Below are 23,270 nucleotides of genomic sequence, written 5' to 3' on the forward strand. Positions count from 1 at the left end.
GTATGCGAATTATCGTACGTGGACGATGTTCTCAGCATGGGCTCATAAAAACGGGCTCGGAGTTAATCCGTCCAAGACAGAGCTCGTTCTGTTTACAAAGGAATAACTCTAGACAGGAAGCTGGACTAGAATCTCAACACCGTAGATAGGGCAAATAAAGCGGCCAATGAGCAGGCCTAAAATGAGGAAGACCCCTAAGATAGTCAGGTGGTTATACACGGCGGTAGTCTGGTGGCCTGTCCTGGATAACTCCATATGCAAAGAAAAATTTAGGAGGACGCAGCGCATGGCAGAGGTCTGAATCACAGACAGTCACAATCAGCGACACCCTAGACTTCAGGCACCTTCTTAGGTACTTTAAAAAATGGAGTAACCTCCATAAAGACAATTACCGGGCACTTGCTAATAGACGCACACCCAGTCTTTCAGTGCCTCACAACTACTACTGTAGGAGCCTATGCCATTGCCCGACTTTTGGGCGTAGCAGACTAAAGCTCTTTGCATCCGCTGAACTGGCAGACCTCAGCGATCTCACAAAGATCTCTCCGCGCGACCTGGTAGCCTTCATCAGGAGAGCTGGTTGGGACCACGCACACTCCGGGTAGAAAGGAAGATAGTTTGTTGTATCCCTGGCCTTTGCAGTAACACAAGGAGCCCTAGCGGCTCAAGTAGATGTGGGGATTTTTAGGTCATCACATCGCTGCCTTAACCTAACCTAAGATGGAAGGTTGGAACTTTATACAGATAATTTATTTACTAGCCTCGATATCCAATTCGATATATATCTAAATATAAACTGCTTTTTAACTCTATATCATCTTCTATATCATAGACTATATCATCTTCGGCTCCGCCCGAAGTTAGCTTTCTTTTTTTGCTGTCATTTTTTTGTTCTGATTATCCAACTCGGAGATATGCTGTCAACGCGATTTAACCATATTTATGATCCTTAGTGTCCTCTTAGTATTTAGTATCCTCTTAAATACATCTGTAACAACATAACCAAGTTATGTAACTAAGCTTTGTTTACCCCTATTCCTTCTGGTCTAAAAAAACGGGTTTTAACTTAAATTCGAGTCGAACAGTCGATCCGAGCGGTCATGTTTTCATTCGTTCCGCTAACTTCTCTCTGTTTGCAGTTAATTTTATTAATTTGCAGTAAAATTAAAACAAAAACAAACAATTTTTTACACAAAAATACGCTTACTAAACACATACTAAAATTGACCAATATATCAACATGGAACGACAATTTGATTAATCGCAGAAGTCTCAGAAAACAAAGTATCCCGCAAAGTAAATAAGGATGATTCAACAATCTGAAAGTGCGGAGATAACCATTCTGCAAACTATAGCAAGGGTCCTGTGAATTACAACCGACTTTTCATATCCCGATATGCTTCAGTAGCCTCTATTAAGGGCACTCAGACACCCAAACGCGACAGCACCAGGTAGTTTTGGTGTCATTCGCTAACGCTCTTTGGTGGCCAAGTCCTATAACAAGTCCAAGGTCGCAAGTCCTAAGTCTCCTATAACAGCAACAGGATCAGCTCCACTATCAAACATTCCCCGGACAAACGCTACAAAAACCCTGTTATGCTATTAATAGTTAATTATAAAACCGAATAAATAGACGAGTATAAGTTCAGATTTTCAATATTTTTTTTGGGGTTCTATTTAACCCTAAAACTTTAATTTTTTTTACCGTGTAACTGCTTCTAAGGATGATTTTTTGTTTACTATGAAAATCAATAGAGCATTACATGTTTTAATTATACCGGTACTCGTAGAGTATAAGGGGATATTGAATACGTGTTATTGTATGTAAAAGTGAGAAGAACCATCTCCGACCCCATAAGTATATATAGTGCCCAGCACACGTGTATACATGTTTGTCACCTCTGAGTTCAAAGTGTTATAAAAGTGGTAAAAATTTATTATTCGCCAAAATTTCTTTTTACCAATAACACAGGCCAACAGCAAAAAATCTCCACGCATAATTTTACCTGCTCCATAACCTTTAAGCTCCCCTGAATCAAAGTCCAGAACAAAGATAGGTTCTATCACCCACAGTTTCCGCGGTACACCTAAGAGAAGAAATCGATCAAATTTTACCATATATTGAAATATGTAGGGAGTGTAATTTCGATTGTTTCTAGTACATATCATTTTTGAAATGTATGTGTACCAACTAAAATTAAACAAGAAAGGAAAGCTAACTTCGGGCGGAGCCGAAGTTGATATACCCTTGCAGTTGAGTCGCAGTCCGCTAGGTGGCGCCACGCATCTTATATTATTAGATATATAGCGGATCCTTATGAAATTTGGCATATCGAATTATTTTGCCAAAAGAGGAATCCATTGAAACTCCCATGCTTCTAACTTGAAAAACAACGAAGTTATAGCATTTCCGATCAATCAGTTATATGACAGCTATAGGATATAGTTGGCCGATCCTTATGAAATTCGACAAATCAGATTGTTTTTCCCAAAATAGAATCTGTACCAAATCCCATCTTTCTAACTTAAAAAACAACAAAGTTATGCCAATTTCGATCGTTCTATGACAGCTATAGGATATAGTCGGCCGATCCTTATGAAATTTTATACACAAGATATTTTGGTCAAATATAACATGTGTGGAAAGTCTCAACCCTCCAACTTAAAAAACACCAAAGTTATGGCATTTCCGATCAATCAGTTATATGGCAGCTATATATATAGTCGACCGATCCCGGCCGTTCCGACTTATATACTGCCTGCAAAGGAAAGAAGGGTGTGTGCAAAGTTTCAACTCGATAGCTTTAAAACTGAGAGACTAGTTTGCGTAGAAACAGACAGACGGACAGACGGACATGCTCATATCGACTCAGGAGATGATCCTGATCAAGAATATATATACTTTATAGGGTCGGAGATGTCTCCTTCACTGCGTAGCACACTTTTGACCAAAATTATAATACCCTCTGCAAGGGTATAAAAATGGTATATAGCAGTAACCATATCTTTGGAATACTCATCCAAAGTTGAAATCTCCGATTTTCTAGATTTATTCTTGGTCTTCTATGATTTTTTCCCAAACATTTTTCTATGGAAGATTTTTATTTTCTTATTGAAATCAGTAGATCATACCATGTTTTAATTTTGGGTTTAAGGAAAAACTCGAAACAATTTTATTGAATTTATTATAGGTGGTTAAACAATATTTTCTTCAATTAAATTGGAGTTTTTAATGTCATATTTTCAAAAAGTCATGAACAAAAAGTTTTCCAAAACTGATTGAAGTCTAGATAGGCAGATATATTGAAGGTCTTTACCTTAGCGTCATCTGCCTACAGTTAAAATTGTTGAAACAGTGTAAAAAATGTAAGGGCCCAAGGTGGGACAGGATATACCGCGAACTAGGTGCCCAAGACACATTGGGTTATTCGGGTTAAGTAATTGAAAATCCCAGTTTACCTATAAGGACGAGTCAATAAAAAACAAATGTAGAGTAATAGTTAGTTCAGAAATGCCTCCCTAATTGGCAGCGTCCGAATTTATTTTTCTTTTATGAAATATGAAATAATTAAAGATTCTTTCCCCATGAGGAGAAAGATTAAGTTTCTAAAGATAAGTTTACTTCTTTCAGAAAATAATACATGGAACAAGAAAGCAAAGCTAAATTCGGGCGATGCCGAAGTTTATGCACCCTTGCAGTTAAGTAGCAGATTATATTATATATATATATATATCAGATCGTATATAATTGACCGACCCTTAATCGTTATAATTGACCGACCCCTTTCTGAATTTCACCAACAACTCTACTTTCTAATAAAAATATTTAAATTAACCCCAAGCATCTTTAAAAATAACAAGATTGTGCCATTTCCAATCGTTCAGTTACATGGCAGCTATAGGATATAGTCGTCCGATCCTTATGAAATTTTGCATATTGGATGACTTTGCCCAAATTGAAATCCGTACAAATGCCATCCATCTTGCATCTGCAAATAAAAGAAGGATGTGTGCAAAGTTTTAAATCGATAGCTTTAAAACTGAGAGACTAGATTGCGTAGAAACAGGTTGAAAGTCAGACGGACGGACGGGCATGCTTATATCGACTCAGGAGGTGATTCTGATCAACAATACAATTAATTTATAGGGTCTGAGATGTTTCGTTCAATGCGTTGCACACTTTAGACTAAAATTATAATACCCTCAGCAAGGGTATACAAATTAAAGAAACTATTTTATTTAAAAACCCTTAATTTTTAAAATATTTGGCAAAAGCTAATAAATTTATGCAATACATAAAAGGATTTTCCCTTACAAAAATATCACAAAATCACAGCACCTATGCTATGAAAATATAACTCAAAACCTGTTGCTCCGCCCACCGCCTTTTCTCCTCCTTTTCGTCCCTTGGGGGCCCCAGGGGGGTACCACTTGTATGGGTGGGTCGACCCTCCAAAGTTAGTGGGTCGTTCATACATTCGGACTCGATTGGGGCACTCTAAATGGGTCAAAACAGGATTTTTCCTACACGTTAAAACAAGGGACATCAGAATTCATTTTAGAGGTGTGGTCTTTTGAGCAAAGTTTCTTATTTTGATCCCTAGAATCCAAAAATCATATGTGCCTAAGCGATTTTTCAATCGACCCACCCTATTATACATATATACATATCGGATCGGATTTAGTTGACCGATCCTTATGAGAACTTCATTATTAAATTAATTATCTAAAAAAAAAATTGTTAGATAAAGTCTTAAGCCTCTATCTTCAAAAATACCAAGTTTGTGTCATTTCCGATTGTTAATTATATAAATTATAGATTATAGTCCTAGTTATAGATTATGGTTGGCCTTATAGATCTTTGTGGAGTAGATCGGTACTCCACAATTTGATTTTTTAGATCGGATTACTTTGCCAAAATGGAATCTCTCTTTTGCCATTTCCGATCAAGCAGTTATGCCATTTCCGATCAAGCAGGCTGCTATAGAATAAGATCGGCCGGTTCTTATGAATTTTGGCAGCTGTAGGATAAACTCGACGGATAATGCTTTTATCGACTCAGCAGTATATATACTTTATAGAGTCGAAGATGTCTCCTTCACTGCGTTACTCACTTTTAACCAAAATTATTTTATAATACCCTCTGCAAGGGTATAAAAACAATTATTAGAATTGAATTGTTTGGTTTGAAATCGGAATCCAATTTTTGTTTTTTACGTAAATTTATTTTGTCTATTTCAAATCCGAATGTGACTCCGCCACTGTCTCCTGCCGATTAAAGAAGAGCTTCCATCCCAGCAGCGAATTTGCATAAGCATCAATCCTCCGTCATTTCAGCTTACATTCCGACTTTCTAGACCACATAAAGTTAAATTAATGCCTTATCTCCTTGGTGGTGCACATCACGCTAGCCCTCAGCCCGATCCGGATTGTCGTTTTCAATTACACTTGAGCTTTAAGCGTTTTTTCCCCTCCGCGTCCCGTAGAAATTATCAACTTTTGGTAAGTTGAAAGTTAACTTTAGAAAGATGGGACTTTGTACAGATTCCACTTTGGGCAAAGAAATTCGATATTCCATCCCATCCCATTTGTGAAAGAGTCTCGCTTGCCAAATGTGCTGGCCTTTCTGCATCTGTCTCGGATGGCATTTCCCGCCGTGTTAGCTTCCATTATTGCTGCGGTGGGTCGGGCTGTCTAAAATGAAATGCAATCATTCTCCTAAAATTTCTTTTTTTTTTGCAATCATTCTTTCAAAAAATAGACATTTTTTACGAATTTTTTTCTCGTAAACTATTGAATTTTTTTGAAATATCGCTTTATTATGTGAAAGTACATCATTATACCCTTGCTGAGGGTATTATAATTTTGGTTAAAAGTGTGCAACGCAGTGAAGGAGACATCTCCGACCCTATAAAGTATATATATTCTTGATCAGGATCACCTCCTGAGTTGATATGAGCATGTCCGTCTGTCCGTCTGTCTGTCTGTCTGTCGGTTTCTACGCAAACTAGTCTCTCAGTTTTGAAGCTATCGAGTTGAAACTTTGCACACACCCTTCTTTCCTTTGCAGGTAGTATATAAGTCGGAACGGCCGGGATCGGTCGACTATATCCTATAGCTGCCATATAACTGATTGATCGAAAATGCCATAACTTTGGTGTTTTTTAAGTTAGAGGGTTGGGACTTTCCACACATGTTATATTTGACCCAAATATCTTGTATACAAAATTTCATAAGGATCGGCCGACTATATCCTATAGCTGTCATAGAACGATCAAAATTGGCATAACTTTGTTGTTTTTTAAATTAGAAAGATGGGATTTGGTACAGATTCTATTTTGGGAAAAATAATTCAATATGCCAAATTTCATAAGAAACGGTCGACTATATACGATCCGCTACATATCTAATAATATAAAATGCGTGGCGCCACCTAGCGGACTGCGACTGAACTGCAAGGGTATATCAACTTCGGCTCCGCCCGAAGTTAGCTTTCCTTTCTTGTTTTAACTTAAATTTGAAAAACAAAAAAGTAGAAAATATTGAGCAGTTTCAAAGCTATGCCCCGTCGAAGTGACGTCCGTCTGAAAAACACGGGTCGCGGTGACCAAGACTGTGAAAATCTGGATCGTTTGAATTCAAAAAATTAAGCGGATTTACATTTATTGAAAGCTTATCTAGTACTTAATCGATGGATATTAAAAAAAAAATATTCACCTATCGAACCTATCAAAGTTGAACAATCGTTTTTCGTTAAAGAAAGCGGTAGTTTTTCAGCTGTAAAGAAAAAGTTTTGCATAAAAAAATCAATCCTTCGATTAAGTACTAGATTATTATGTATTAAATAAGCATGCTACATTTCAAGACAATCGGGACACTAGTTTTCGAGTAAGAGTGGTCACCGACTTCAAAAACGTAGTTTTGAGAAAAACGTGTTTAAAGTTTCAACTCACTATTACATAAACCGGACCGCCCCTACCTTTAAACATGTGTATCTCAATGAATTTTCACCGGATCATTTCAAAATGTTGTGAACACATTTCTAAATATATGCACTTTAAATAAATGCAAAAAAAAAAATTCAAGTTTTTGAAATTTACAAGTGCGCATGCCCCCTTAAAAATATGAACTTTTTAACAATAACATTTTAACTACTGTCGACAGTTTCATCCATCGTAGTTTGGGTTTTCATTTTGGTTTTTTAATTTTACAGTTATTCAAAGTACATAAAATTTATTTATTGATTGTACAAAAATGTTGTTTTTAATAGTTTAATTTAATACGACATAAAAAATATGTGAATAAACATAATTTCATTGACTTTGAATTTTTTGATTGCGGTTGACCTTTCTGGAGAATTTTTCATACGGTGTTTGCATAAATGTACATAAAAATGGGTGGGTCAGGAATCCCGAATAATAATATAACGTTCCATTGTCACAGAGTAAAAAATGAATTTAAACGTTGGCGTTGATAAATATAAAATTGTCAAAATAGTTGTGCTGCATTTTTATTGAATTTTCAATTGTTCGATGACGAGTTCCCAACGAGATGCCAACTTCATAATCTCCCTCTTATAGAAGCTCGCTTTCCTATTGTTGGCAGTAGAGGCCCGAATTGAGCGTTTTGCCATAGGAGAGCACCTCATAGTGGATGATTCCCTGCCAAATCCACCAAACACACAGACATTCAGAAGCGATTTTCATGCATCCATACGGTCAAAAATGTTTTTTTGCGTCAAGTCGTGTGTCACCCATACATCGAGTTTTTTTTGAACCCAATATTCTTCAAATGGTTTGTAACGGTTTGATGACTCATGCCCAGCTCTTGGCCGATGCTACAGCTGCTACTATGCCGATCTCTTTCGATCAATTTCGGCGACAGGCCTCCCGGACCGTGGCGCATCTTCGACCACCTCTGCACCAGAGCGAAAACGTTGAAACCATCGTTGTGCGGTGGAAATGGAAACTGGGTTCATAAACTGTACAAATTTTATTAGCAGCATGAGTTGCATTCTTTATCGTAGTAGCGCGGGAAAAGAGATTTCCAAAATGGTATAACATAATCCGATGCGACGAATAGAACTGGAACTACGCGCTTGCAAAGACACCTATCGGAAATACCGCAAGACTTTTTGGATAACTTTATATATATATTATACATATATAGAGAAATTTCTATACAATAGAAATTGTTACGGCAATTTCTATTAAATGCCTTTTATTCAACGATATTCCTAAAGGAGCGGGGGTCGAAGGCCGTAGTCCGAAATAAGGGGTTCCAAGTGAACGGCTCTCCGGTCCATTACAGCCAATGCATTGTAAATGAGGGGATAGTAAGTTTATGTTGCATATACGAAGTCTGGGCGCCGATGCGCAAAGCTCGAAGAGGGAGCAATGCATACCCCGATAATGCACCGAGCATATAAGACAACAGTTATAAGAAATACGAAAGCCAAACAAAGCTTGCGTAATCGAACAAAACCGTTGCCGCTGTTTTGAATTTTGCCACCGTTGCCACCGTTGCATTTTAAAATGAATAATATATATAGGTGTGTAACATACTTAAAAATTAATTCGAAAAAAAATTAAGTGTGCAATTGTTTACTGTAAAATAATAAAGATTAGTTTGAAATATAAATAAATTTATGTTTATGTTCAAATTCAATCAGGCACGACAAATATAAGTTAACAATTAAACATCACTTACAATTCCGCTGAAATGTTCCAAAACCTCTTTTTCCTCTTTGCTTCTAGATATTAATCCAGACGTTCTTTGTTGGCTTGGATTGACATTAATGGTATAAATATCCAAAGCCTCCATTGCAAAATAAACCAAGTCAATGTAAGAACATAAAATATCAGGTGAAAAGAGCTTTTCGTGGTTTAGCAGGTTAGTGTCAGAGACCTGAAACTTTAAAAACCACAATATAACATAACATATATTAATAAAATGTATTTTATTTGGAAAACATACCTTAGAGTTAAAAAAACCCCATGTTATGGTTTTAACTCCGCCAACAAGTGTTTTTACCAAACTCCGAAACTCTGCCACATTTACTGAATAAACCCATTGAGATCCATTTGCAAAAGTTTTGGCTTGTTCATTTGATAATTGATCCTACATGATTGTAAAATGTTTATTTAGTTAGGGCCCAAAATTATACTTCATACGTACGTCTTTTAATTCTGATACATTTATAACTGGTAATGGAATATGAGCCCCTGTCGTATTTATAGTTGCTCCAGAAATAAAATGCCCTTTGCTAAAATAAAATTGTAAATTATATTATTTTTGTCGCTTGGCGTGGCAATGGCTTAAAATATGCGCAAAGGAATACGAACTTATTCATAATTTTAATATACTTAGTAAAAAATAAATTTTAGGCCAAGAAGCAACAATAAAACAAGCCATCAAGGCAATTTTATATTTAGCAGCACCGGCACCTGCTCAGTATCTATGGCATTTCAAAGTTTCTATGCATTCTTTACCTTTCTCGACTTTGGGTCTCTTAAAGGGTCAGGATGAGGCTTCAAAAAAAATTTTTTTCTAAAATTTAATATATAATAGAACATTATCTCAGGAATATCCCGATCGTACTAAAGCTCGCGAGATACCGATTTTCTAGTTTCTTTCTCTCCATATACTTTCAATTGCTTTTAAAACTTTAGACGTGTTTTTCTCAGAACAACTTTTTCAAGTCGGTGCGTAACGTAACTCAAAAAGTAATTCTCGGATCTAAATAAAATTTATCACACATCTTTTATACAAAAAATACTTGCGGATGAACGAACGCTTTTTTTTAAATTTTTTTTTTTTTACCATTTTTACGGGCAATAATGGGCTAATTTTTGTGTAAAAATGGTACCTCCGACTTTACAACCGCGCCAAAAATTCAAAATCGCATATTTTTCAAAACTAATATTTTAAGTAAATCAATTCATTTTTTTGTTTCCGATAACACTGTAAGGCCCGCTGTTACGCACCGCAAGATAATAATTTTTTGGAGCGACTCCGGCCGACTGCCCGTCACGTCATAAATAATAATTATTTTTTAAAAATAAAAATTCCTATATACTCTCCAAATATAGCCATTTATGGTGTAAAAAAATTGAATAAATATATTCACTTAGAAATGAAAAAAAAAAACAATCGCAAAAATCTGTTTTTTTTTCGCCTCTGAAACCATCCTGCCCCCTTAAGTTGGGCATTCTTTATGCGTTAAGGGATCTTGGCGTGCTTCTTCTCCCTCGCTTATCTACGCATTATCTACTCTGGAGTGTACTATGGACCCTTTGCGTAGGAACATAGAGGTGCAATTCGAAAGTCAAGAAAAAATGCATCCCTTAAAACTTAAAAATTTAACTAAAAACAAGAAAGAAAAGCTAACTTCGGGCGGAGCCGAAGTTGATATACCCTTGCAGTTGAGTCGCAGTCCGCTAGGTGGCACCACGCATCTTATATTATTAGATATATAGCGGATCGTATATAGTCGGCTGATCCTTATGAAAATTGGCATATTGAATTATTTTGCCCAAAGAGTAATCTGTACCAAGTCCCATCTTTCTAACTTAAAAAACGTTAAAGTTATGCCAATTCCGATCGTTCTATGACAGCTATAGGATATAGTCGGCCGATCCTTATGAAATTTTGTACATAAGATATTTTGGTCAAATATAACATGTGTGGAAAGTATCAACCCTCTAACTTAAGAAACACCAAAGTAATGGCATTTCCGATCAATCAGTTATATGGAAGCTATAGGATATAGTCGACCGATCCCGGCCGTTCCGACTTATGTATATACTACCTGCAAGGAAAAAACGGTTTCAACTCGATAGCTCCAAAACTGAGAGACTAATATATAATAAGACAAGAAAGGAAAGCTAACTTCGGGCGGAGCCGAAGTTGATATACCCTTGCAGTTGAGTCGCAGTCCGCTAGGTGGCGCCACGCATCTTATATTATTACAGTAGAACTCCAATTATCCGAATTAATGGGGACCGGGACCCATTCGGATAATCAAATATTCGGATAATCGGATTTTCGTTTTCTTTTCGAAGCCATGGTATAACAATAATACAGTATTGTACACGCACAAACAAAAGTAAGCCGTAGCGAAAGAGTACCGTCCTCGAGCAAGGTCAATAGCACACTGGCTAATCAAAACAAACAATCGCGGGGGGAAGTCAGTGTAGGCACAACGACAGGCTAAAAAAAGTCAAGTCCAGACTTGTGATTCGGATAATCGGCGATTCGGATAGTCGGAGTTCGGATAATTGGAGTTCTACTGTAGATATATAGCGGATCGTATATAGTCGGCCGATCCTTATGAAATTTGGCATATCGAATTATTTTGCCAAAAGAGGAATCCATTGAAACTCTCATGCTTCTAACTTGAAAAACAACGAAGTTGTAGCATTTCCGATCAATCAGTTATATGACAGCTATAGGATATAGTTGGCCAATCTTTATGAAATTCGACAAATCAGATTTTTTTTTCCCAAAATTGAATCTGTACCAAATCCCATCTTTCTAACTTAAAAAACAACAAAGTTATGCCAATTTCGATCGTTCTATGACAGCTATAGGATATAGTCGGCCGATCCTTATGAAAGTTAACTGAAGTTAACCGCGCGACGGCAATGTCCGGTTGCTTAAGAACTCGCTCTGGCCAAACTGCTGACACAGCGTCTGGCCGGATGCTCGTGCATAGCCGGCGAACACTGCATATTTGCGTGGCCGCTATGAAATGCTTTTTGTTAGCTTTAAGTTTCAGTTTGTACTTGAGTCTCTCAGAATAAAGAACTCTTTCAATTAACTCCGGCACAAGCCGTAATATTCAATTCATTTGCTCTTGCTTGGTTACTCAGCCTCAAGGCAGTAATAACGGAGTTAGTAACTCCCAACATAAACCCTCATCAGAAGGAAGAACCCTCGGCAACCGCCAGGAATACCAAATCATTCTACACTGGAAATATCCTCATCACTGAAGACACCCTCTACAGCGGAGAATAAATAATCATCACTGAAGACACCCTCTACAGCGGAGAATAAATAACCATCACCTCCTTAATTTAATTAATTGGCGCCCATCGTGAAAACATGTAAGTGGACATTTTCATTCGCAACCCTTTCAACAAGTCTGCATTGGTAGTAATAGTGAAAATGTGTTACACTCATAACTAAAAACTGCACTCCGTTAACCTTTTTTTGAAAAATAAAATAAAATAAATAAATAAATTCCTAAATAAGATTGGCTGACGGTTTAGCATTTTTGTACAAATTTCTTATAACAATACCGGATCGCTACCCCATGCCAATTATCTCCATGATACTAGGCAATTTGGGCAAGGCTAAGTACTTTACAACGCTCGATTTGAAGTCTGGCTACCACCAGATTACACTGGCGGAACGTGACCGTGAAAAAACTTCCTTTTCCGTAAACGGGGGAAAATACGAGTTCTGCCGACTGCCATTCGGGTTGAGGAATGCTGCCAGCATCTTCCAAAGAACCATCGACGACATACTGCGAGAGCAGATTGGCAAATTTTGCTATGTCTATGTCGATGATGTCATCGTCTTCTCAGAGGACGAAAACGCCCACATACGGCACGTAGACTGGGTACTAAAGAGCCTGCACGACGCCAACATGAGAGTGTCGGCGCAGAAATCGGTCTTCTTCAAAGAAAGCGTTAATTTTTTGGGGTTTATAGTCACCAGTGAAGGGACTAGAACAGACCCAGAAAAGGTCCGGGCCATCAAGGAATTCCCGGAGCCTAAAAACGTATTTGAAGTAAGGTCATTCATGGGCTTGGCTGGCTACTATAGGTGCTTTATTAAAGATTTTGCATCAATAGCTAGGCCCATTTCGAGTATCCTAAAAGGGGAACATGGAAATGTCAGCAGATACAGATCCAGAAACATCCAGGTACAGTTTACCGAGCCACAACGGCAGGCCTTCGAAAAGCTTCGGAACATCCTGGCCTCTGAGGACGTCATCCTCAGATACCCCGATTATAAATTGCCATTTGATCTAACGACAGATGCCTCAGCGTACGGCATTGGCGCTGTGCTTTCCCAAAAGGGACGACCCATTTCTATGATCTCTAGAACCTTAAAGGACAGAGAGGTTAATTACGCTACCAACGAAAGGGAGCTGTTAGCCATAGTTTGGGCTCTAGAAAAGCTTCGTCACTACCTATATGGGGTCAAAGACATAAATGTCTACACTGACCACCAACCACTAACCTACGCGGTTTCGGATTCTAATCCAAACACGAAAATTAAAAGATGGAAAGAACGCATCGACGAGTGTGGGGCCAAGGTTCATTACATGCCTGGCAAAGACAACCTCGTCGCAGATGCCCTCTCGAGGCAACAACTCAACGTTGTAGAAGAGGAAGAGGCATTTTCAAGCGCGGCCACAATCCACAGTGAGCTGTCGCTAACTCACACCATCCCATCCACGGATAAGCCTCTCAATTGCTTCCAGAACCAGATAACTCTGGAAGAGGCTCGCTTTTCGTCTAGACGCAGCTTCGTTCTCTTTGGAAACAAGAGACGGCATAACATTGACTTCACTTGCGAGGAGTCATTGCTGGAGGAGCTAGCGGACGTAATAGTTCCTAAAGGCGTAAACGCCATCCATTGCGATTTGCACACGCTAGCAATGGTACAGGACAAATTGGTTCGGCAATTCCCTGCCACCAAATTTTGGCACTGCAAAAACCGAGTGACGGATATTTTTGCAATGGGCGAGAGGCGGGAGATTCTCACTGTCGAGCACAACAGAGCTCACAGGTCTGCCCAAGAAAACGTGAAGCAGGTACTCTCCGAGTACTACTTCCCAAAAATGACCAAAATGGCGAACGAAATAGTCGATTCCTGCAGGACTTGCGCCAAGGCTAAATACGACAGACATCCAAAGAAACAGGAGCTTGGCGAAACACCGATCCCATCTCATGTAGGAGAAATGCTACACATAGACATCTTCTCCACGGATAAAAAGTATTTCCTTACGTGCATTGACAAATTCTCGAAATTTGCTGTCGTCCAACCGGTCCCCTCTAGATCCATAGAGGACCTCAAACCAGCGCTACTACAACTGATGAACATTTTCCCTAAGGCAAAGGTCATATATTGCGACAACGAACCATCGTTGAACTCGCACACCATCGTGGCCATGCTGGAAAACCATTTCAGCGTTAGCATTTCAAATGCTCCGCCCCTCCACAGTGTCTCAAACGGACAGGTGGAACGCTTCCACAGCACTCTGGTAGAGCTTGCTAGATGCCTTAAAATCGACAAAGGCATTAGCGATACCGTAGAGCTGATCCTACTGGCTACAACCAAATATAACAAATCTATCCATTCGGTCATCGACAAGAGGCCGGCTGACGTGGTTCAGACTCAATCAAATGGGCCAGATTACGAAATACAGGATAAGATTAAAATAGCCCAGGACAAGCTCCGAAACAGGGAAAACGCTTCCCGACAAAATAGAGTGTTCGAGGTTGGCGAAAAAGTCTTAGTGAAGTCTAACAAACGCCTGGGCAACAAACTCTCACCTTTGTGTGAAGAAAAGACCGTTGAAGCGGACATGGGGACCACAGTCCTCATTAAGGGGAGGGTGGTCCACAAAGACAACCTTAGGTAGGCCGAGCGTGACTATTTTATCCCTCGCCTGATAATTTTTAAATTTCTTATCATACCTTTTTTGTAGCCACTTGGCATAAGTTTTGCTTTTATTATTTTAATCACGCTTTGGTGGTGGGCTTCCCAAATTTCAACAAACTTACAGCACTTCCAAATTACAGGTTCACAACTATAGCCCTGATTTTCCTTTTGACCACAACATCGGCACGCGTCACGGACTATTCTAAAACTAAATACATTCCCATCGTTGATGGCCAAATTCTAGTTTGGGAGGAATTTGCGTTTGTGAAACATTCTGCAAATCTCTCGGAATATAGGCGCGTCATAGAAGAAACCAGCGGGATGTCCAGCATGTTCCCTCAGTCTCATATGCAGAAACTCTTGATTGTTGATGTCGCCCATCTGCGCGACCTGCTCGACTCTTTGAGCATCCATCATAGGGTAGCAAGAAGCTTAGACTTCCTAGGGACCGCGTTGAAGGTAGTGGCGGGAACTCCGGACGCGGAAGATTTCGAAAAAATTAAATTTAAAGAATTCGAATTAATAAATGCAAACAATAGGCAGGTCAATATCAATAACAAAATACAAATGCAAATTAATAAAATTTCCGCTACCGTCAATCAACTTCTGGGGTCGGCTAAAAAGTCCCAAATTGATACAGGGCACCTATTCGAGATGCTTTTAACTCGAAATAGGATGATAACAATGGAGCTGCAGGGTTTAATACTGGCAGTAGCTCTTGCCAAAGTTAACGTCGTTAGCCCTAGCATCTTAGATCATGCAGACCTGGAAGGTGTGTGGATGGAAAAGCCCACCGAGACCGCGATTAGGGATGTTTTGTCCGTATCGTCCGTTAAGATATTACAATCCAATAACATCTTACACTTTATTATTAAGTTTCCAAAGATCAAGTCGGCCTGCAACAAGATCACCGTTTTCCCGGTGTCACATCACGACACCATACTCAGGCTGGAGGACAATATTATTGCTGAATGCGACGGCAACATCCACACTGTAGAAAACTGCTCTTTGACAGCAGGGGCTACATTTTGTCGGTTGGCGCGAAGAAGATCATGCGCTCAAGAGCTCCACGCTGGAGGCGCGGCACATTGCGAGATCCAGCAAAGCGATTTACACCCCATCACCTATGTTGATGAGGGGATCCTAATCATAAACGATAGCCCGGCTCGAGTGTGTGTGGATAATGGCACCTGTGCCCAATTAAGGGGTACGTACCTTGTCACCTTTGAAGAAGGTGCCACCATTAACGAAACCCGATTGGTCAACCATAACACAGCCCAGAAGAGGGCTCCAGGAGTGGCCAGCTCACCTTCCCTGAACGTCACCATGGAACGCCACGTCCTCAGTCTTCCTTACCTTCACCGGCTGAGTGAACGTAATTTGGAACACATCAGGGAGTTCGGGGAGAAGATCAACCACCATCAAGTATATCAGATGGTGTTCATAGCGGGAGCAATATGCTGCGCTTTGATTTGCATCGGCTTGGCCTATCGGCGGGTCACTCAGGCCCGAAGAACCGCGGCCCAACTAAAAGAGATGATCGCCCAAATAGGGTCGGCCGAGGGCGGCCTCATTCTTGAAGGGGGAGTAGTTAACTGAAGTTAACCGCGCGACGGCAATGTCCGGTTGCTTAAGAACTAGCTCTGGCCAAACTGCTGACACAGCGTCTGGCCGGATGCTCGTGCATAGCCGGCGAACACTGCATATTTGCGTGGCCGCTATGAAATGCTTTTTGTTAGCTTTAAGTTTCAGTTTGTACTTGAGTCTCTCAGAATAAAGAACTCTTTCAATTAACTCCGGCACAAGCCGTAATATTCAATTCATTTGCTCTTGCTTGGTTACTCAGCCTCAAGGCAGTAATAACGGAGTTAGTAACTCCCAACATAAACCCTCATCAGAAGGAAGAACCCTCGGCAACCGCCAGGAATACCAAATCATTCTACACTGGAAATATCCTCATCACTGAAGACACCCTCTACAGCGGAGAATAAATAATCATCACTGAAGACACCCTCTACAGCGGAGAATAAATAACCATCACCTCCTTAATTTAATTAATTTGAATGTACACAAGATATTTTGGTCAAATATAACATGTGTTGAAAGTGTCAACCCTCCAACTTAAAAAACACCAAAGTTATGGCATTTCCGATCAATCAGTTATATGGCAGCTATATATATAGTCGACCGATCCCGGCCGTTCCGACTTATATACTGCCTGCAAAGGAAAGAAGGGTGTGTGCAAAGTTTCAACTCGATAGCTTTAAAACTGAGAGACTAGTTTGCGTAGAAACAGACAGACGGACATGCTCATATCGACTCAGGAGGTGATCCTGATCAAGAATATATATACTTTATAGGGTCGGAGATGTCTCCTTCACTGCGTTGCACACTTTTGACCAAAATTATAATACCCTCTGCAAGGAGAATTATTATTATTATCTAAATTTCATAAGGATCGGCCGACTTTATACGATCTGCTATATATCTAATAATATAAGATGCGTGGCGCCACCTAGCGGACTGCGACTGAACTGCAAGGGTATATCAACTTCGGCTCCGCCCGAAGTTAGCTTTCCTTTCTTGTTTAACTTATACCTGTCATGGGGAAACCCGGAAAATTTACACACACGTAACTGTAACAGAAAAAGTTACGGTAGTTTGAAAAAATACTTAAAATAGAAAAAGGAAAAAATCTTACGGAATTTGTACTACCTACATAAAACCACTACACCATAAAGTTTCAATTGCATAATTATGCGGTTTGGAAAAAAGGGATCGGTTTGGGAAATGCATAGTACCGCAAATTTTTTTGGGTTTTTCTAACTGGAAAGGGTTCAAAACCCAAAGATGTAACCAATTAAGATGTCCCAGATGAGGATATTTCCCAGATTTTCCATGTTATGCCCTTATAAACTAATAAAAAAAGCGTCATAAAATATATTTTAGCAGGTCATAAACCAGCCTATATATACGAGTATAACCATTATTATATAAAGTCTTTTTATACAAGAAAAATTGACTTTTATTAAATTCAAACATCTGCCACCGTTGTTGCCGTACATTTTTTCGCTTTAATTGAAGAAAATATTGTTTAACCACCTATAATAAATTCAATAAAATTGTTTCGAGTTTTTCCTTAATACCAAAATTAAAACATGGTATGATCTACTGATTTCAATAAGAAAATAAAAATCTTCCATAGAAAAATGTTTGGGAAAAAATCATAGAAGACCAAGAATAAATCTAGAAAATCTGAGATTTCAACTTTGGATGAGTATTCCAAAGATATGGTAACTGCTAGATACCATTTTTTAATTTTAGTTGGTACACATACTTTTCAAAAATGATATGTACTAGAAACAATGATGGTCATCGCCATTACACATCCTACATAATTCAATATAAGGTAAAATTTGATCGATTTCTTCTCTTAGGTGTACCGCGGAAACTGTGGGTGATAGAACCTATGTTTGTTCTGGACTTTGGTTCAGGGGAGCCTAAAGGTTATGGAGCAGGTAAAATTATGCGTGGAGGAAAAAAAAAGTTAGAAATTGTCGGCCTGTGTTATTATAGCTCTGGTTGCCATTTTCATGAACGTTTCTTTTGCAGGCTCGATATTCCTTCCATGACCTTTTTAACAAACGTCCCGATAATCGCTTTGCCGTAAACAACGGAGTTATATTCCGAAAATATTTTTGTAAGAATCCGTCCTCTATCACAATATAGTTCCCCACTTAATCCATCGATGGCCTTTTTTTAGGAAAATAATATTATTGAATTTTTTCTTGTTCTCGTCAATAGTCCGTTTGTAATAGATGCTGTCCAAAAACGCAGTCGCTAGAATTTTCACTAATGAATCAAACGGGACGTGTTTTTTTTTTTTAATTGATTGATTTTTCTTCAATTATATGGGCCGAAGTGCATTGCCATTTTGCAATATCGCGTCCTTCTTCTTTCTATAGGGTCGGTTGTGTATCATTTCGAGATTTGGAAATTTTTGTTAATATTTTCCTGTAGGCTTTCTAGGAGATAACCTGCAAAGATTTTATCATCTTGTTTATCAACATCTTGCTTTAAATTTTTTGTCTTGAATTTGCAAACTGCCTCGATGCATTGGATGTGCTGTGTTACAAGTTAATATGCGCGCACAGGTCTATTGAAGATTTTCATGTCGGATTTTTTTAAATTTTTGAGGTAAGCCTCCACCAATACAGACGATCGAACATTATAATTCCATGTAAATTTGTTTTTTATAACGTTTGTCCTGCGTTTTGCTGCACCTTAAAGATTTAGACCTTAAGATTAGATTAGACCTTAAAGATTTTTATAAATTCATAATTCCTTAATTTTTTCCTTCCGGCTGCAATAAAACTTTTTTTGGTTTCGCAGGTTGTTGCGACTCCAATACATCTTATGTAAAAATCCTTGATGTTGGGAAAATTTCTTTGGAATACCTTTTTCCGGCACATCATTTTTAGAAGGTGGGCGATATCAAGCCGAATATATGATCTTGGAATTCGACTCGACTCGCAGGACAAAGCTTCAAAGCGACGAAATATATGTATGGAGGGAACATTCGTTGAAGCTTAAACTCACAGCGTTTAACAAAACCAAGGAAAAGTCGCACACAACTTCAGGTGGACAGATGCGCGAATTTGATATATGTAAACCGAATTAGACAGAATTGGATGTTGGCCGTATCGCGCTTGGCCGATGGCATTTGAAATACTGCACATATTCCGTCGTCACCTTCCATAACAAACATGGTATGGAAAAACGTAGCTTGAATCGCCATTAGGTTTTACAATCGGCAGACCAATGCTTCCAGTGGCATCCACAGATATTTTCCGAACTCGTTTAATTTGCCCAAACCAATCTCTAGTATACATCCAGCTAATTCGCCCTCATATTTATACCCTTGAAGAGGGTATTATAATTTTGGTCAAAAGTCTGCAACGCAATGAAGGAGACATCTCCAACCTTATAAAGTATATACACTGCTGGCCAAAATAATAAGTACATGCTCATAAGATTTCTTTTATGTCACGTAAATCTTTTTTTTATTACCGTAACGAACCAATTCTAATTTTTTTAGTTTTCTGGCATAATGCTGATTATAAAAATACTTAACATAAGAATATTTCACGAAATCTGTAGAATTTATTGTGGATTAAACCTAAAAAACATAAAAAAGGGTTGGTCAAAAAAATAAGTACAGCAATTCTTCAAAGCCTCTAACTTAAAAATAAAAAACATTTTCTCAATTTTTTTCTTTTTATAGTATTTATTTATTTATTTACATTCTGTTAGCTTAAAGTTAAAACTAAAGCTACAGGGGGGGGGCGTTGCAGCCATAGCTACTAAGGCTTTCGGCTGGCTCATTTATTTTATTTTTTGTTTTTCGTAGTTACATTTTTTGTTATTTACTTAATCCTAATGTCTGTATTAGTCTATGTGAAATTCAAGTTTTTGCACAATTCTATATAATTCGAAAATTAGTTTTCTAATTTCTATTGTGTTGTTGGACGCTTAATTATTAGATAAGATTGATTGTCTTTGTTTTTTTAAGAAAATTTAGGATTCTCAGGATGTTGCTGGTTGTAGGATTTGAAATGGCAGAATGGAGGTTACCATTTGGGAAGGGGTTTCGGGCAGGATTAAATGCTACGCATTCATTAAGTATGTGGTTCAAAGTCATTGCAACTTGGTTGCAAAACTGGCAGGTGTTAGATGTCGATTGCAGCATTCTATACTGATGGGTGAGTCTTGTATGCCCTAGACGTAATCTAATGAATTTAGTTTGGTCTCGTCTTGATAGACTGGTGATTTCCTTGTTTTTGGAGTAATCATTGATGTTAGTATAATTTATGTTAATAGTTTGGTACCAGCTTGATGTGTTTTGTAATAGGTTTAGTGAATTGTTAGATAGCTTCGATTTTATGTATTTGTTTATATCGGTCTGGTTGAGATTTTTTGTCGTGACCAAAGGTGCTGTAGTTGCGTATTTAGCGGCGTTATCAGCAAATTCATTTCCTATGATTCCCACGTGGCTTGGAATCCACAAGATTTTTATTTTTGGATAGAGCTTTGTAATTGATTCTCTAATTAATGTGGGGTAATGTGAGTTGTTGTCAATGTTTTTTATTGAATTTAAGGCAGACAGTGAGTCGGAGCAGATGCAGATTTTTCCTTTTATTGTGCGGCTTATCTCGATGGCTTCTAATATAGCGATTATTTCTGCAGTAAAGACTGAGGAGTAGGTCGGAAGTATGGCCATTTTAAGGACAGTGGTTTCGGTGGTTATGGCGTATGCAGGTATATGGTTGTAAAGGGATCCGTCAGTATAAATAAATGTGAAGTTGTTCATTTTTGATTTTATGTCTGAAAATTCTTTTATGAATACTGACAAATTTGTTTGGTCTTTTCTGTATTTGCTTAAGGCTATGTCTATTGATTCAGGACTTAGATTCCATGGCGGATTTGACTTTGGCGTGGGTTTTATTGGGTTGACCGGGAGGCCAAGGTTGCTACAGGAGATGATACTCTTTTGTATGGCTGAGTTTCTGTATTTTGTTATTTTGTTTTTTAGGATTTTGTCAAGGATTGGTTTCAGCGGAGTGTCTGTTGATTGAATTATAGTTTTTGATAATTTGGCTTGAAGGTGCTGTATTCTAGTTTCAAGAGGGGTAATATTGGATTCGACGTAGATATTATAAATAGGTGTTGAGCGGAAGGCTCCTAACGCGGTTCGAAGGGCGTTGTTGAGTATAGATTTGATCGGTTTTATTTGTGTTTTTGGTGCTAGTCCGTATAGTGGCAGGCCGAAATCTATTTTTGATAAGGATAAGCTTTTCACGATTTGGACTAGGGTTGTTGGTTGACAATTGTACTTATCGTTTGCTAGGAATTTTATTATATTTGACGATTTAGTTAGAGATTTAGTTAAATTATTGATGTGTGGTTTCCAACTATATTTTGAGTCGAAGGATACTCCTAATATTTTTAGTTCTTTTACTGAATCAATAACATGTGTTTGTGTGGATACTTGGCAAGTGCAGCATTGTTTTCTGCAAATATGCATATGTTTGCATTTTGTGATAGACAATGAAGCTCCTGATGTATTACACCAGTTATTAATGTCTTCAAAGAGGCGGTTCAAGTCGATTTGCAAGTTCTTTTCTTTTTTGAGATCTATTATTATGTTATAGTCATCAGCATATGCAATGAAGTTTAAATTTTTATGCCTGCTAATGGTATCTGATAAGCTATTGAATGCTATAAGGAATAATATTACCGACAATGGGGAACCCTGGGGTATCCCGTTGTGGAGTGGCTGGATTAGCGATTGACTGTGGTTTACTCTGACTCTGATTTTACGGCTTGTCATGAATTGTGTTACATATTTTGTTAACTTGGGTCCGCAACCCCATTGGTTCAGTTGGCTTTTTATGGTGTGAAGTCCTACCTTCTCGAAAGCTTTTTCGAAGTCAAGTGCTATGACCGAGGCGTGTTTTTTTTCTGAAAGGGTCCTGCTGATGATAGCGTCTACATATAGTAGACAGTCTGTCACAGACTTCCCTCTTTTAAATCCAACTTGACGGCTGTTGAGAAGTTTGTTAGAGGTAACAAACCACCACAGTCGTTTGGAAATTATTTTATCTAGCGTTTTTGCAATGCATGGGTTAAGGGAGATTGGTCTGTATGATTCTATTGTCGTTTTGTCTTTGCCTGCTTTGTGAATTGGGACTACGGTGCTAATTTTAAAAGCCTGAGGGATAAAAGAACTTAAGATTGAGTTGAAAAAGTTTATTAATCTTTTTTTAACTGGTTTTCCGATGTGCTTTATCATTATATAGTTTATTTTATCGTTTCCTGGGGTGTTCCCCTTTAGACTGTTCAAAGCAGCATTAAATTCAAGGTCCGTAATGTCTTGTTCCATAAAGTCGACTGTTTTGTTGGGTAGATAGTTTGTGTCTGATCTGTATGTGTTATTTTTGGCGTCTCTAAATGACTGGGAGAAGTTTTGGTCCTCTGAATTAGATGACCAGTGTTTGGAAAAGGCTGTAGCTATGTCTTTTGAATTTGTGACCGTTGAGTTTTTATTGTTATTTTGGATACAATGAATGTGTGTTGATTTGTGAATTCCGCAGAATTGCCTGATGTTATTCCAGACTAATTCCGCTTTGGATTGGCTTGAAATGGTGGAGGTCAGTGCGTGCAAACTTTCTTTCTTACTGAGGCGAATTTCTCTTCTGAACTGGGCGTTGGATTTTTTATATTGTATTAGGTTTTCTTGATTCATTTCCCTATTAAACAATCTCCATGCTCGGTTTTTTTTAGTTTTCAAGATATTTAATTTTTTGTTCCACCATGGGACATTGTATTGAGTTTTTGGAGGATGGGATTGGGGGATGCTATTGTAAGCGCTATTTAGTATTATTTTGTTTATGTTGCTGTGTTCTTTGTTTGTGTTTGTTGAAACAGGGATCTGGCTATGGAGACAATTTGTAAGATTTTCAAATTTTTCCCAATTTGCTTTTTTGGTTAGAAATTTGCTTGTGTAATTAAATATCTTTTTTTCTTTGTTA

The 23,270-nt window shown here is 38.3% G+C and overlaps 1 protein-coding gene across 4 annotated transcripts in view; it reads right to left on the reverse strand.

Annotated features, from left to right (window-relative positions):
• LOC26514407 (transcription-associated protein 1) overlaps window positions 1-23,270 on the reverse strand; it is a 185,419-nt gene that overhangs the window by 101,982 nt on the left and 60,167 nt on the right. For 3 of the 4 annotated variants that reach the window (XM_044715309.1, XM_032455637.2, XM_032455639.1), the window contains 3 exons: window positions 9,178-9,265; window positions 8,977-9,120; window positions 8,710-8,913 (listed from right to left, as the gene is read on the reverse strand). In XM_044715309.1, the coding sequence (XP_044571244.1) occupies window positions 8,710-8,913; window positions 8,977-9,120; window positions 9,178-9,265 (436 nt within the window). The remainder of the gene's footprint in view (window positions 1-8,709; window positions 8,914-8,976; window positions 9,121-9,177; window positions 9,266-23,270) is intronic. The other variant, XM_032455638.2, reaches the window with a different exon arrangement.

The sequence above is a fragment of the Drosophila ananassae genome, chromosome 3L (genome assembly GCF_017639315.1).
Source record: "Drosophila ananassae strain 14024-0371.13 chromosome 3L, ASM1763931v2, whole genome shotgun sequence".
NCBI lineage: Eukaryota > Metazoa > Arthropoda > Insecta > Diptera > Drosophilidae > Drosophila > Drosophila ananassae.